This window comes from Scomber scombrus, chromosome 17, assembly GCF_963691925.1.
Source record: "Scomber scombrus chromosome 17, fScoSco1.1, whole genome shotgun sequence".
In the NCBI taxonomy this organism is placed as follows: Eukaryota; Metazoa; Chordata; class Actinopteri; order Scombriformes; family Scombridae; genus Scomber; species Scomber scombrus.
The window spans coordinates 16,811,668-16,826,633 of record NC_084986.1 but is presented as its reverse complement, the minus strand read 5'-3'; the positions used below and the strand labels follow the sequence as shown (position 1 = coordinate 16,826,633).

General features: G+C 39.5%; 1 protein-coding gene and 1 non-coding gene across 2 annotated transcripts in view; both read left to right on the top strand.

Annotated features, from left to right (window-relative positions):
* The first annotated feature begins 8,231 nt into the window (after nt 1-8,231).
* On the top strand, nt 8,232-8,314 carry trnal-uaa (transfer RNA leucine (anticodon UAA)). The gene has a single exon. It is a non-coding gene; the product is annotated as a tRNA-Leu (tRNA).
* A 3,186-nt stretch (nt 8,315-11,500) lies between these two features.
* Nucleotides 11,501-14,966, top strand: part of utrn (utrophin) — a 179,929-nt gene continuing 176,463 nt past the window's right edge. The window contains exons 1-2 of the mRNA XM_062437479.1: nt 11,501-11,896; nt 13,784-13,947. Coding sequence (XP_062293463.1) covers nt 13,884-13,947 — 64 coding nt within the window. The 5' untranslated portion in view covers nt 11,501-11,896; nt 13,784-13,883. The remainder of the gene's footprint in view (nt 11,897-13,783; nt 13,948-14,966) is intronic.

Genomic DNA, 14,966 nt, shown 5'->3' with positions numbered 1-14,966 from the left:
TGATGTCAAACACATTTAACATCAGTCTGAAAGAAAATGAAATGTTATAGCTTGTCAATATTTTCTGCATTTCTATGTAACTAGCTGGTCTGTGTTCACCAAAACTTGCACTATACTCTCCCATTAATTCCTCATATTCCCTATCTCTTTTGAGCAACAGCTAGGATTTATCATCAATCTTATTGTTATGCAGATATTGCACAGTTGCATCTTAATGTACACTCATCTGTTCCTGTCTGCTATTTTAGGATTTTATGTATAATACTTTTCTGTTGTTTACCTTTCCTCTGTGGTGTATTGTATATTATATAAATATATTAAATACAATCTGGGTGTGGGTTTATTCGTCTTTAAACATGAAATCTACATCCACAATAAAGACAAGTTAAGGTTTAGTATTGGGTATACATTAACACGTTCAAGTTCTCGCACAGTCATACACACTAAATACTGGGCCACTTGAGAAAAGATAATTATCAGCTTTGACATGATAAATATTTATATTACCTGGCATGTTCTAGGTTCTATGTGTTCTCACCTCTCTACAAACACAATGGCAGCATGTTCTCTATTAGTTCCAGTGCACTAAAAGTTAAGTCAGTCCTCAGATTTCTTTGTTAAATTTCTTGACAGATATGCCATTTTACTTATTCAGCAGAGTCTCTTCTTCCCTGATGTAACCAGAAACTCAACCAAATGATATTCATCTCATGTCTGTCACCTGGCATGGGGCGGTAGTCAAACACGCTGACAGTATACAGCAGACAGGCAACTTCCTTCTACAGTAATAAAAAGATGCTCTGTCAAGCTCCTTGGACTAAATAAATCAGAGTGACCCGCTGAGGGGGTTATACTTGCTTCTAATATTGTGGGGAGCCAATCAGAAGAGGTAAGATACTTTTATTTGATTTACACTTGATTTGTTGAATTGTACTTAGGTGCTGTCTTAGCAAAGGCACCTATAGACAATGGGATACTTGATGGGACTCTTATCTACTTAATTAGTGCTACACTTTTCAGTTTGGAATGACTGGTTGGATAATAATAATAATAATAATACATTTAATTTATAAAGCACTTTACATTTGCAAAGCAAAACTCAAAGTGCTACAAGACAAACACAACAAAAACAAAGCATAAAACATCAGAAAATAATTAAAAGACAAAATATCTATTAAAAAGAAATGTTTTAAGTCCTTTTTAAAAGTTTCAATAGACTGGTGCCCTCAGCTGTTCAGGAAGGGCATTCCACAGCTTTTACATTGGTTTCCATAGTTTTTAACAGTATGGTATGAGGAAATTGATTTTCTGCATTAGAGTATCAGTATCAAGTTTTTTTTTGTAGCATTAGGTTGACAAGGTGAATGTATGAGAAATGATGTAGTTGTATATTAAATGTACACTATTTTTTTTCCCTGTAGCTCCGTTTTCAAAAGAAATGTCTGTTTTTTAAAACGATACTGTGTCTTCCTTGTTCCTGGTTTAAATGGAGACATTCCAATGAGCCACTGAGCCGTCACTGCTGTCATCAACACAAAAACAAAAAAACAAACACTGACTGCAGATAAAGTCACCAGTCATTGTGTGTATCACTTACAGGACTCATAATACTGACGTATAAGCTTTTTCATGGGTTTGTTGATTCCCTAGATAATTTTACAATGAATCACTCAATGTTTAATGATTCAATTTTTATGGGAACAACCCAACTTGTAGAATGCATGTGAAACTAACTTTGAATTAAATATTTGATCTATTTAATCATCAAGATAACTTCGCTTAAACTATGTTTTCAATGATAACAACAACAACATCTTAATCACAAAGTGTTTTATGGATTAAAATTATTTACAGAATAAACATTAAAAAAAAATCAGAAACCCATATAAATCCCTTCATGATATACAACAATTAGGAACATGAGAACACATATATGAAGCAGCACTGAGCCCATATATAAAAGTGCAAGCGCAAAATAAAAGAAATAAACGTATATATAAGTGAAATATGGATAAAAGAAATAAGTTCATATAGCAGGTGAGGTAAAAGAAATAACCACATATATAAACAAAATACAAGAGAGGAGCTCATGTAAATCAGATAAAATACCAATAAAAGATCAAACTCTTGAACATAAAACAGATACAAAATATATGGGAGTCCATATAAAAATACAAAAATGATGACACTAAAAGCAAGCACAATTAAAATTGTAAATGACAATGAAATAAAATAAAATCCCATAAAATAGTAATATAAAGAGGATAATATAATGGAAAAGGAAAACGTTGTTAAGTGGAGGCCATCTTGTAAAAGTGAGCTTTAAGGAAGCACTTAGAAGCTGCAGTGGAGTGTGCTGATCCCACACTGGGGGGAAGCCTCTTCCAAAGCCGAGGGGAATACTATGGTACAGGCATGTCCAAACTATTCCACAAAGTGCCATGTACAGTAGCTGCAGGTTTTAGTTCCAACCAATCAAGAGCACACCATTTGACCAATCAGCTGTCTGAAGACTGAGATCAGCTGATTAAATGAATCAAGTCTGGTGTGCTCCTGCTTGGTTGGAATGAAAACCTGCAGCCACATGGCCCTTTGTGGAATAGTTTGGACGCCCCTGCTATAATACATCACACCAAAAGCTACACAAGTGGTGAGCTCGATAACCAACATCTTGTGTCTCTCAGGCAGAATGCGGGACATGCTGGAGAGGCTGCATACCATTACTGAGGAACAGGAGGGGCAGGAGGACTACGAGCCAGACTCTTATAAGTATGACTTGGACAAGGTGTCTCTGTCTCCAGAGGCGGTAGTGTTTGAGAACTCCCCAGATATAGAGAGCATCCTGGCGGAGGCCCACTCCATACGCAAGGAGATCTCTTTGCTCCGCTTAGAGGTGGAGCGTCTGAGTGTCCACAATGAACGCTATGGCACCTCTGTCCGCCGCCTCACCCTTCTCAAAAAGGATTCTGACTCTATCGCCAGGGGGATCCAGCAACGTGGGGAGGCTCTGTATGCTCGCATCAAAGCTCTGAGTACAGAGAGTAAGCAGCTGCAGGAGAAGGAAGGTCCCAGTTCTGTTGCTGGCCGAATTGCCTCTGTTCAGTATGACACGCTCACCCGTGCCTTCCACGATGCCATAGGTGACTACAACCAGGCTGAGGAAAGTCAGAGGACGAAGTGCCGGGGGCGAATCCAGAGGCAGGCCTCCATTATGGGGACTGAAGTTACTGATGAGCAACTAGACGTGCTGGTAGATAAAGGGGGTGAGGGCTGGACTGAGCTGTCTGACAGCTTGCAGAAACGAGGTGTATGCTCATCACGCTGGGGGCTGTGTGAGATCAAAAGCAGACACAAAAATCTGGTGGAGCTGGAGGCCAGGCTGAAGGTAATCCATGACCTGTTCCTGGACATGGCCATGCTGGTGGAGGAGCAGGGATCCAGGCTCAACAACATTGAGGCTTATGTCTGTGGCACCCAGGAGTATGTTGAAAGGGTCAACATTCATATCAAGAAGGCGCTACAGTACAAGAGGAAAAATCCTTTTCAGCACTGTTGCCCTTGTCTTCCTTGTTGGAGACACAACAAACCTCTTTAGGACCTGTTTTGATGCAATTTTATGGATGATTAAGAATGAAATAAACATTTATCTATGTATAGTAAAATGAATGTCGTCAGTCTTTAGCTTTTTTCTGTTAAATTTCTTGACAGATACATCATTTTCCTTATGCAGCCAAGTTCCTTCTTCCCTGATGTAACCAGAAACTCAACCAAATGATATGCATCTCCCTTTGAGGAAGTATTGTATGTTGCAGTGGGAAGGCTCATGTCTGTCACCTGGCAAGGGGCGGTAGTCAAACAAGCTGAGCATACAGCAGACAACTTCCTTCTACAGAAATAAAAAGATGCTCTGTCAAGCTCCTTGTACTAAATAAATCAGGGTGACCCGCTGAGGGGGTTATACTTGCTTTTTTTATTGTGGGGAGCCAATCAGAAGAGGTAAGATACTTTGATTTGCACTTGATTTGTATTTAGGTGCTGTCTTAGCAAAGGCACGTATAGACCATTGGATAATTGACGGGACTCCTATCTACTTAATTAGTGCTACACTTTTCAGTTTGGAAGGACTCATTAGATGGCCTTTAATAAGAGGACATTTACATGTACATATCATATACTGAAACAGCTTCTAAAATAGTTTCCTAAGTTTTTAACTGTATGGTATGAGGAAATTGATTTTCTGCATTAGATTATCAGTGACAGATATTGAGGTAGGCACTACAATTTTGAAAGTTTTATGTAGCATTAGGTTGACAAAGTGAATGTACCAGAAACTATGTAGCTGTATATTAAATGCAAACCTATTAATTTTCACTGTAGCCCCATTTTCGAAAGAAATGTCTGTTGTTAAAAATAAGATTGTGTCTTCCTTGTTCCTGGTTTAAATGGAGACATTCCAATGAGCCACTGAGCCGTCACTGCTGTCATCAACACAAAAAAAACAAAAAAACCCACTGATTGCAGATAAAGTCACCATTCATTGTGTGTATCACTTACAGGAATCAATACCAACGAATAAGCTTTTTCGTGGGTTTGTAGATTCCCTGAATGATTTTACAATGAACTTGTTCACACAATCACTCAATGTTTAATGATTCAATTGTTATGGGAACAACCCAACATGTAGAATGCATGTGAAACTAACTTTGAATTAAATGTTGATCTATTCAATCATCAAGACAACTTCACTTAAACTATATTTTCAATGATAACAACAACAACAACAAGTGCAAAATATATGGGAGTACATATAAAAATACTGAAATGATGACAATAAAAGCAAGCACAATTAAAATTTGCAATGACAATGACATAAAATATATTGCCATAAAATAGTAATATAAAGAGTATATATGAAAGTGATGCTATAATGGAAAAGGAAAACGTTAAGTGGAGGCCATCTTGTAAAAGTGAGCTTTAAGGAGGCATTTAGAAGCTGCAGTGGAGTGTGCTGATCCCACACTGGAGGGAAGCCTCTTTCAAAGCTGAGGGGAAAACTATAGTATATCACACCAAAAGCTACACAAGTGGTGAGCACAATAACCAACATCTTGTGTCTCTCAGGCAGAATGCGGGACATGCTGGAGAGGCTGCATACCATTACTGAGGAACAGGAGGGGCAGGAGGACTACGAGCCAGACTCTTATAAGTATGACTTGGACAAGGTGTCTCTGTCTCAAGAGGCAGTAGTGTTTGAGAACTCCCCAGATATAGAGAGCATCCTGGCAGAGGCCCACTCCATACGCAAGGAGATCTCTTTGCTCCGCTTAGAGGTGGAGCGTCTGAATGCCCACAACGAACGCTATGGCACCTCTGTCCGCCGCCTCACCCTTCTCAAAAAGGATTCTGACTCTATCGCCAGGGGGATCCAGCAACGTGGGGAGGCTCTGTATGCTCGCATCAAAGCTCTGAGTACAGAGAGTAAGCAGCTGCAGGAGAAGGAAGGTCCCAGTTCTGTTGCTGGCCGCATTGCCTGTGTTCAGTATGACACGCTCACCCGTGCCTTCCACGATGCCATAGGTGACTACAACCAGGCTGAGGAAAGTCAGAGAACGACGTGCCGGGGGCGAATCCAGAGGCAGGCCTCCATTATGGGGACTGAAGTTACTGATGAGCAACTAGACGTGCTGGTAGATAAAGGGGGTGAGGGCTGGACTGAGCTGTCTGAGAGCCTGCAGACAGGAGGTGCCCGCTCATCCCGCTGGGCGATGTGTGAGATCAAAAGCAGACACAAAGATCTGGTGGAGCTGGAGGCCAGGCTGAAGGTAATCCATGACCTGTTCCTGGACATGGCCATGCTGGTGGAGGAGCAGGGATCCAGGCTCAACAACATTGAGGCTTATGTCTGTGGCACCCAGGAGTATGTCGAAACGGTCAACATTCATATCAAGAAGGCCCTACAGTACAAGAGGAAAAATCCTTTTCAGCACTGTTGTCCTTGTCTTCCTTGTTGGAGACACAACTGACTTCTTTGGGATCTGTTTTGATGCAATTTTATGGATGATTAAAATGAAATAAACATTTATCTGTGTACAGTAAATGAAATGTGTAAGACCAGGGACACTGAGCACAAAATGTCACTGAAGCAGTTTTGACCATAAGGGGCACACAGTGTATTTCTCGACTTGATGTGTGAAGCTTGAAATGACAAGGTTTGGAGTTACCAGTTCTCTAAAATTTGATTTGCAGTAAAATAACAAATTTTATTATTTATTATTAGAGAATTAATCCAATTGTGGGTGTAGGTTAATGGGAGAAGATGTTCACATTTTAAACTGATGTAATTTTAATTCAGTTAAAAAATGTACATTTTGAGCAATTTCTTGACACTAAATAAATACTGTTTTAGTAAATTACTGTCAGCTTTTTGTCCTTTCCAGCACATTAACATTGTAAATTGGGGAATGGGGGAAAGCGGTGCATATGATTACATCTTGAAAGAAGTGGAGTCATGAGAGAGATTGGCAGCAGTAAGGTTGGAAGGAGAGTCGACATATTGCAGTCAGGGGTTAAAGATGACATTCATTTAGAAGACTTACAACTATGCAGATAAAAATGATTCAAGTCACTAAATGCTCGGGCACTGAACTTACTTAATCATATTGAAAGTGAGAAGAAATTCAGCCAGACAGACATTAATTAAACGCTAATGTGAGACAGGGAAAGTTGAAATTGGCAAAGAGGATGAGACATGCTGTTCATGACTGGCAAGCTTGAATACAAATGTGACTGCAATTATGGGCTGAACAGGGTAAGTTACAGAGATAGTATGTGACTCGTAACATGGAAATATTACGTTTTGAGGCATTAAAAGTTAGAAATGTTATTAATGACAATTTATTATACCTGGAGACTGGAGAGGAGACATGGCACATGATCCATTGACATAGGCTGATCTTAAGTACTTCCTGGGAGTAAAATGTATGTCAGCAGATGATCCATTTAGTTTCAATCATCAATCAGTCTTATCAACAACAAAGTTATCTCAAGGCACTTTACACATAGAGCAGGTTCTAAACCGTACTCTTCAGACCCCAGATAAGCTGTGTGGCAATTCGATCAAAAACAAAATCACTTGAAATATGCAAAACAGCAGGCACTGGGTCTCTTTTTAAAGACAGGGGCCTCAAGTTTAGGTTATAATGTCAGACTCATATCGTGTCAGTTTATATCGTGTCCCCATATTCTCACACCTCAGTTGATTTAATTTCCACAACCCAACTGCCACACATGAAACACGAAGCTTTTGGGACCTATTGAGGGTCACTGTGGACAGCTGTCAGTCTTGAGTTTAACATAAAAATATCTTTAATGCTTAAAAATCTATCTCGACGTTAGCAAATAAAGTTGAGAAGGCCAGTGAATAAAAAGGCTTTACATGCCCCCCCCCCCCCCCCCCCCCCCAAATGTGAATTACACAATTGTGTCTTTTAGGGGTAGTTGTTTGATACAGAAATCGTTGTTGTAGAGTGGTACAGCTAAGCAGAGAAATGAATGACCTGTTTGAGTGCCCCATCTGACAAGTGAAGAGGCATCCACGATGTCTTCATTCAAATCTCCAAAGTTTCCTCGGACTTTGTATGCAAACTCCTTATGCATGACTTCGTGAATGAATGCAAAGGCTCAAGTCTGTGTTGGTATTTATCTATTTGTTTTTGAATTTAGCGATCGGTGTGTGGCATAAATAGCCGAACACTCGGATATGTATGGCTGAAATTACAGTGTTATTACCGTAACCCGTTGTGGTATCAGTTAGCACATGCTAACAGTAATAGCTGCAGCGCCCAGATAACATAAATGTAACGTTCGAGTGGCGGCGATATGTATATTGCAGAGGTTTACAAGCCAATAAGCGGTCGTTCATGGCTTTTGGTTGCACATTTTATATATGTCATATGCACAGCCGAAGTTGCCGTGCTAGTTTGTGTAAAAATCGTGTTGTCTTGCCAACGAGCTAGCAAGTTCACTCGGTAAATTAAAGTTAGCTGCTAGTTTAGCTGCTAACACTGCGCTAGCACCGCCGTCCTCCTCACTGGTATTGCCAAAAGAGAACGACTGTAATATTGGCGTTTCTTGATAGCTACGTGGTTATTTTAAGATTAAAAACAATTCGTGTTATTTATGTACCATAGAGTAGTTTTTGAAGCGGAATTGTGGCGGGATGCGGTGTATATACCAGGATGGCCGAGTGGTTAAGGCGTTGGACTTAAGATCCAATGGACATATGTCCGCGTGGGTTCGAACCCCACTCCTGGTAATTTTTGCTGGTGTCTCTGTCAGCATAATTAAATTACTGGAGACTATCACAACAGGTGCCATCAACAATTACTGATCATGGGTGGCATCGTGACATACCAGTAACACGCCCAAACAATACATGGTATGTCGAAAATAGTAGATAGGTTTTCCGTGGAATACTTTCGCCGGCTTCAAACACGGCACTCTTGAGTTTGTAGTCGCAAATACTACACGAGCTTCCATACGAAGCGATAAAACGTAACATGAACATTAATAAAAAAAATAAAATATGAATTATCTACCGTGATCATTTAATAAAAGGCTATAGCACCTAAATGCTCTAAATGCTCTAGCCTATATCAATTTTTCCTTTTTACTAAATAGTCTACTCTCACTGAAATACAAATACGATTTTTGTATAGTGAGGAGTCTGTAAGAATGACAAGTAAATTGATTAAGACTGTAAAACACAACATTGTATTGAAGTTAAAACAATGCATGATAAGCTCAAACAATAACAGGGTGATGTGCAGAGCAGCAGATAATAGATATAATATTGTGTTTTACAAAGTTGACTGTGACTGTGTTTTTTCTGAAGCACAAGGCGGGTCGATACTGTGAAAGTATCCGTACACTGGCATATTTGGTGAATGTGGAGGTGATTGTGGGGAACATGTTTATAAACTGAATAGCTGTCATTTAGCGCTGTATTTGTGTAGTCAAGTCCCTCAAGTGAACGTGAGATATCATTTAGTAGTAGTTGCACCATTAGTACAGAAGAGGGCGCTATAAGTCCTTCTAGCGGGCTCTGGGCGTGAGTCCAGAATCGGCCCAGTGAAGGCTACCACACTCTCACCCCTATAATTTCATTGCAAGGGCGATGCCTTGGACTCACGGACACCCAGTCATCTGCATCTGCCACAGGAACACTTCACAGAAAATAGCTACACCTCTTCTGAAGCAGCATTCAAAGTTTGTTGTGCTGTAGTCACGTAGATCCGAGCAGTGCAGATGGAAAATAAGCCTTTTGAAAGCTCCTTAACCTGTTGAAATTCTCTTTATGTATTGGTCTTTTGTACTGCAGTGTTCACAAACACATGAAATGTAAATATGCATCACATGTTTATCAAAAAAGCCCAGAGTGACAAATTGCATTAGATCAATGTGTGTTAAGTTTAAGAGGGCTATCGGAGCCGGGAATACAGAAGACCTCATTTTACATATGAATCTGTTTGTTGGACGTACAGGTGAAAATTTCAGGTTGTCCCCTCACTCCCAATCTACTCACCGTCAAACAAATATGTGTCACTTGATAGGTGTTCAGGCTTTACAGAGCACTAATTTGTGAAATTGAGCTTCTTCTCTGAGCTGTGCGAGGAAGCATCCACAAAAGAGCCCTGACAACTGAGAAGAGGGAGGGAGAAGGACGAGGCCTTACAATAGAAGATCAACATCTCTACATCCACAAAGCCACAGAGACTCTTTCCATGAGCCTTAATCTATTATTCAGTCCTCTCAGGTACTGGAAAAGTTGTTGCTTTTCAGGCCAACACTTCACTCAGTATAATAAAATGAAAGCTGATACAATAAGTGGTGGTGTGAGTGTTTATGCTAATGATATTTGCTGTTCTGTTCTTAATTATTTCTGTTATTTTTATTATTGATATTCCTATGTATGAATACTTTTGTTGTAGAAATTATTATAATTTGTGTTGGGCTTTTTTGTTGCAAATCTCTTGCATTACATTATGTGCTATATAAATAAAGTTTATTGACATATTGCACTGTACATTTTACTGCCCTATATTTGTTCACATAAGTTTTAGTTGTTAGTTATCTAATAGATGTACATACAAAACATGGCCAGGTAATAAAAACAGCTTATGATTCAGTTATAGATTTATCTACCTAACAGTGGGTATGTATATGTGTTTGTATGTATATATGTATAGCTTGTGTATAGGTCAACATTTCTCCACCTCAACCAAATACAACATTAAAAATGTGATTACATATTAATGCATTAGTCATAACAATCCAATGTTATAATACAACACTGAATCACAATAAAGCTTCATAATGAATACAATTAGTTTTTATTTGTGAAGTACATTGCTGATACTTGAGTACTCAGGTACGCTTTTGAAAGCAGTTATTTTAATTAGAATGGATTCGTTTTTTATCGTGATATTACCAAATACTTCTTCAACCACTGTAAATAGTTTTCAACATTAGTGTGAGTACATTTATAGGGCACACTACACATATATTTCAATAGAACAAACATTTTAGGTCGAATGGCTTTGTGTAAATAGTCAATCAATTAATACTGCATTTATACAGGAAAGAGTACAGTCAGTTTGGTTTAAAGCATTTTGGGTTTTCTTGTGGGAATCACTGGTTTCCTTGGTGTTACGTCACGTGACGCCCACCGCGCCATGTTTCCATCTCGGCGTCGGGAAAACTTTTACAGCCAGAGAGAAGTTTACCACAGCTGTGCCAAGACACCCAATGAGCACCGCGCTTCCTGTCAGGACCTTCAAAGTAAATCTGAAAAAAAAGTGACATCCAATGTATAATTTGTGAAATGCTGACTTGAGAGGGAAGCAAGATTCAGTTCTAAAGCAAATGATACATAATCGATTCACTGGGCCATAAAAGTACGTCATGAAATTAATTAAGAAATATATAAATACATTACAGGGAATGTCAGGGTTATTATACATGGGAGCTTTAAAGTAAACCCGTTATTAAACTGGTACTAGTAGTTGCAAAACTGCATAATTATTCAAAAAATATTTGTGAAAACCGACTATAGTTTGGGGTTAGTTGCGTGATTGTGGCACTTACTCGACATTTGGACATGATCCACCCTTTAATTTTGAAGGATACACTTCAAAATTTCCATCACGTTTGTCTAATTGTGTCTTGCTTAACATCGGTGCAGCCAGAAGGGACTCAAATAAGCAATTTTGTTGTTACTAGGATGGCGAAGTCACGACCCGCCCTACTCTACCTCTGATTGGCTTAGCTTGATATTCTTACTCCAGCGCTAACCAATTACACTCCTCATGCCTAAACCAAACCAACCTAACCAACGAAGGTAACATTCACTAACCAATCAGGGGCAGAGAGGTGGTGGGTTATGTCTTCGCCGTCCTAGGAAAAAAAGAAAAGAAAATTGGCGTCAAGTAGCCAACGGGAACAAAGTTGTGGGACCTGAGTCCACAGTTGTGCCGTGTTCATCCGTGAAATGTAATAACAATCTACCCGTTTCCAAAGAGACAGCCTGCCGTGTGCTTTATAAGATTACGATAGTTGGGCTTTGCTTTGCGTTGCAGAAAGGCGTCTCTTAAAGCTTTTTTTCCTGGCACATTGTGGAGACTGGATGCGCTTGAGGACGGTTCTCACTTACCAGTCACTAGTTAGCTGTAGTTAGTTAAGAGGGAAGCCTCGTACCGCTTAAAATGCCTTAAACTAATTGGATCAATGCACTTTTTAAACTTTTCAATACGCCTCACTTCATTTGTCTATCCACACTCTTCACGTTTTGGACTTGTTTTGAGGGACCACGTCTCCTGACTCCTTGGTGACAGCAGAGGTGAGTGTGTGATATGGGCTCTTGAAATGTTTCGGACATGTAATGTTGACCCTCATTGTATCAAAGCAACACAGCACAGCAGGTAGTTTACGGTTAGGTGTCCGTCAAAAAGTAGTCATTAAAACATTGAAAATAGCTCTCAAACAATCAGTGTTAAACCAGAGGCTATACACTGTTGCCAGATTTCTAATTGCTTGATAAAAAAGTTAGCAAGATCTAAATACTGCAACCACACCTACGAGATAAAACATTAACTACGAAAAAACCATTAAGAATTCAGAGTTAAAAGTCCCCTTGTGTGTCATGCAGTAGTGTATATATTGTGTTTTTATTGTCAGGAAGGTGGTAATCTCACCAGATTAACACAGCATTGGAGTGCTTTAAATGTAGCCTACTTGGTTGAAGGCGTTTACACCCAGCTCTTGTTAAAATCAAACCAAACTATAAAGTACAGCACTGCTACACTACTGTTGAAATGTACAGCTTCAAGGAGTTCAGAATAAAGTGGTTAATTGAAACCCTTTCAGTTGTTTGCCTCAGTTGTCAAAACTAGTACTCGCACATTGAGAGGAACTGAAATTGAAAAAGACACCAGCAAGATAGATGAGGCTGCCTTTTCCTTGAGTTTACAGTTGTTATTTTTGGGTCTTGCATCATCCCTCAAGAAGTGTATCTCACCCTACAAGCACTGCCTGATAAAACTGCACATAAACTCCTTTCATGGTAAAACTAATAAGCTATTTGGGGAGTGATCATGCTTGAGGTTTTTTTTCTTTTCTTCAAAGTGGACGACCTCAGGCACTGCACTGAAGCTGCATCAATGTGTAACTAATTTGTCTGAAAAATAACCTGTGCTGTTACACTTTGTCATGTCACTGCAGCAGCAGCCACAACATAACATATTCATGAGGTCAAATTGAACATTTTGAGATTATCCTTGCACATGTTGTATTTTACGTCATGACTGGAGACAGAGCACACACCAGAGTGTTGTATGTGAAACTGAGAAACACAGGAAGAAGCCACAATGACATGTACTAGTGTCATCACATGACAACGGATTAGAAATGTCAAGTAATTGCTCATTTACCCCCCCAAAGGAAACTCACAGAGTCAAGAGTTTGCTGCTGTTTAGAGTGTGTTTTTGATAACATTTAAACTGCATCCCTTGGTTGCATGATGATAAATCTTATCAACTGATACCCCTGATTTACTGTCAGAGTCCAATATTAGTTTGTTTTTACAGGAACTTGCCAAAAATGTTCTTGTCGACATACGTGTGATTAGAATCAGCTGTGTGTATTTATTGAAATGTTGCTGACTATGGAAAACATCAAGACTTTGAGGGTCTATGATGGTTACTGGGGGCCAACCCAAAGCAAAACAAACACACATAAACAAATGTCTATGGTTGGCCGAAGACCAGTTTCCCCTTTACTTGACACTTTTTGGGTGTTTCAACCTCAAACTGACTGAATTGGCTTGCTTGTTGCCGAGGCGTTACAAAAGTCTTAACCATGATTGTCAGTTATTACAGCATCAATTACAGGATTTCATTTTACACATAAATCAATGCAGAGGCTGTCAACCTTAGTCCACGCTGTGAGGCTGGTTCTGTTTCCTTACCAGTGATGATGAGTGGACATGGAAGTGTTCTCAAACAGCTGTTAGTCATAGTAACCTGCCTTGTTCTTCAAGTGGTGCCGACTCTTCTTGAATCTTACCCACAATGTGTTTGAATGTTTTTTCCATGTCTAACACCTCATCACCTACACACATTCTTTAGGGATTAAGTCACATTAAAACAAAAAGGTATGGGTGGGCATATGTGGAAGTTGAGCAACTACTGAATTGAGTACACATTTTAAGTTTGATTTTCACTTTCAGGTGCAGGACGAGGGCTGTTACACCTGTGTCAAGAGACATGGCACTATATCACACCATTCAGCTATTAAAGCATTGGATTAATTAGCTGCCATGGCGTCGCATGGTGACATTGCAGAGTGGAGGAGCCAATGACGAGTTCAACGACATCATCAAGTGGAGATCTGGTATGTTTTTGATAGTTATGGCCATTGTTTGGGTGGTTGTTTTGAGCTCGAGTGTTTATTCCACTCAATAGCCACACAGTGTGTTAGAATATGTGTCCTTGATATGATAGCATATCACATAACGGCACAGAATGAACAATTTGTCGTACGTGCGTAAAAGCAGTGACTGAAAGGAAACAGTGGACAGAGCCAGAATCCTGTTGTGCATGGTTAACCTCAGTTCCCATGGAGGCAAAGCAAGCACCACAAGCACAAAGAGAAGCAGAGATAGTAGATAGTAACGCGTTTGCAAAGAGGAAGAGAAAGTAACAGAAAAGGTGGCCAATGACAGCAGAGAAAAGGGGAGAGACAAGAATGTAGGGATGGGTTTAGGGAGCCGCACCTTGTAAACCCTTTCTCAGTGGATCATTTCATTGCATAGGTTAATCTTTTATAGACGCCAGCCGTAGAGAAGAGAGAGAGAAAGAGAGAGACAGACAGACAGACAGACAGACAGACAGGACAAGTTGTTGTTCTAGACAGACTGCTTAATACTTTGTTTGCTCATGTCTGCTAAAAGACATAACTCATTGATGCCTTTGGAGTAGGATTTCACATTGATTACACTGAATTAAGATGGTGTTGATGTGACAATAAATAGTGGTGTGAGAAATAAGAGGGAAGCTAAACCATTTTAAGGCAAGTGTCTACCAAAAAGAAGTTGGTATGCTAGCAAGCACCTATCTACTTCATTTTCAGGACACCTGTTCTTCACATGAACAAAAGTGTACTGATTACTATTTATGCATCAAATTAATATAGAGCTGCAATGCTGTGATAATGTGAGAATTTAATGATTTTCTTTATTATACATAGTAGTAAACAGAATATAGTTGCTTTTGGACTGTTGGACAGAGAAAATAAGAAATCTGAAGGTGTCACGTTTGACTCTGAGAAAGTTTATAAACCAAATGATTAATCAAGAAAAATAAGTAATTGGTAGATACTTGATAATCAAAATAATTGTTAGTTGCATCACT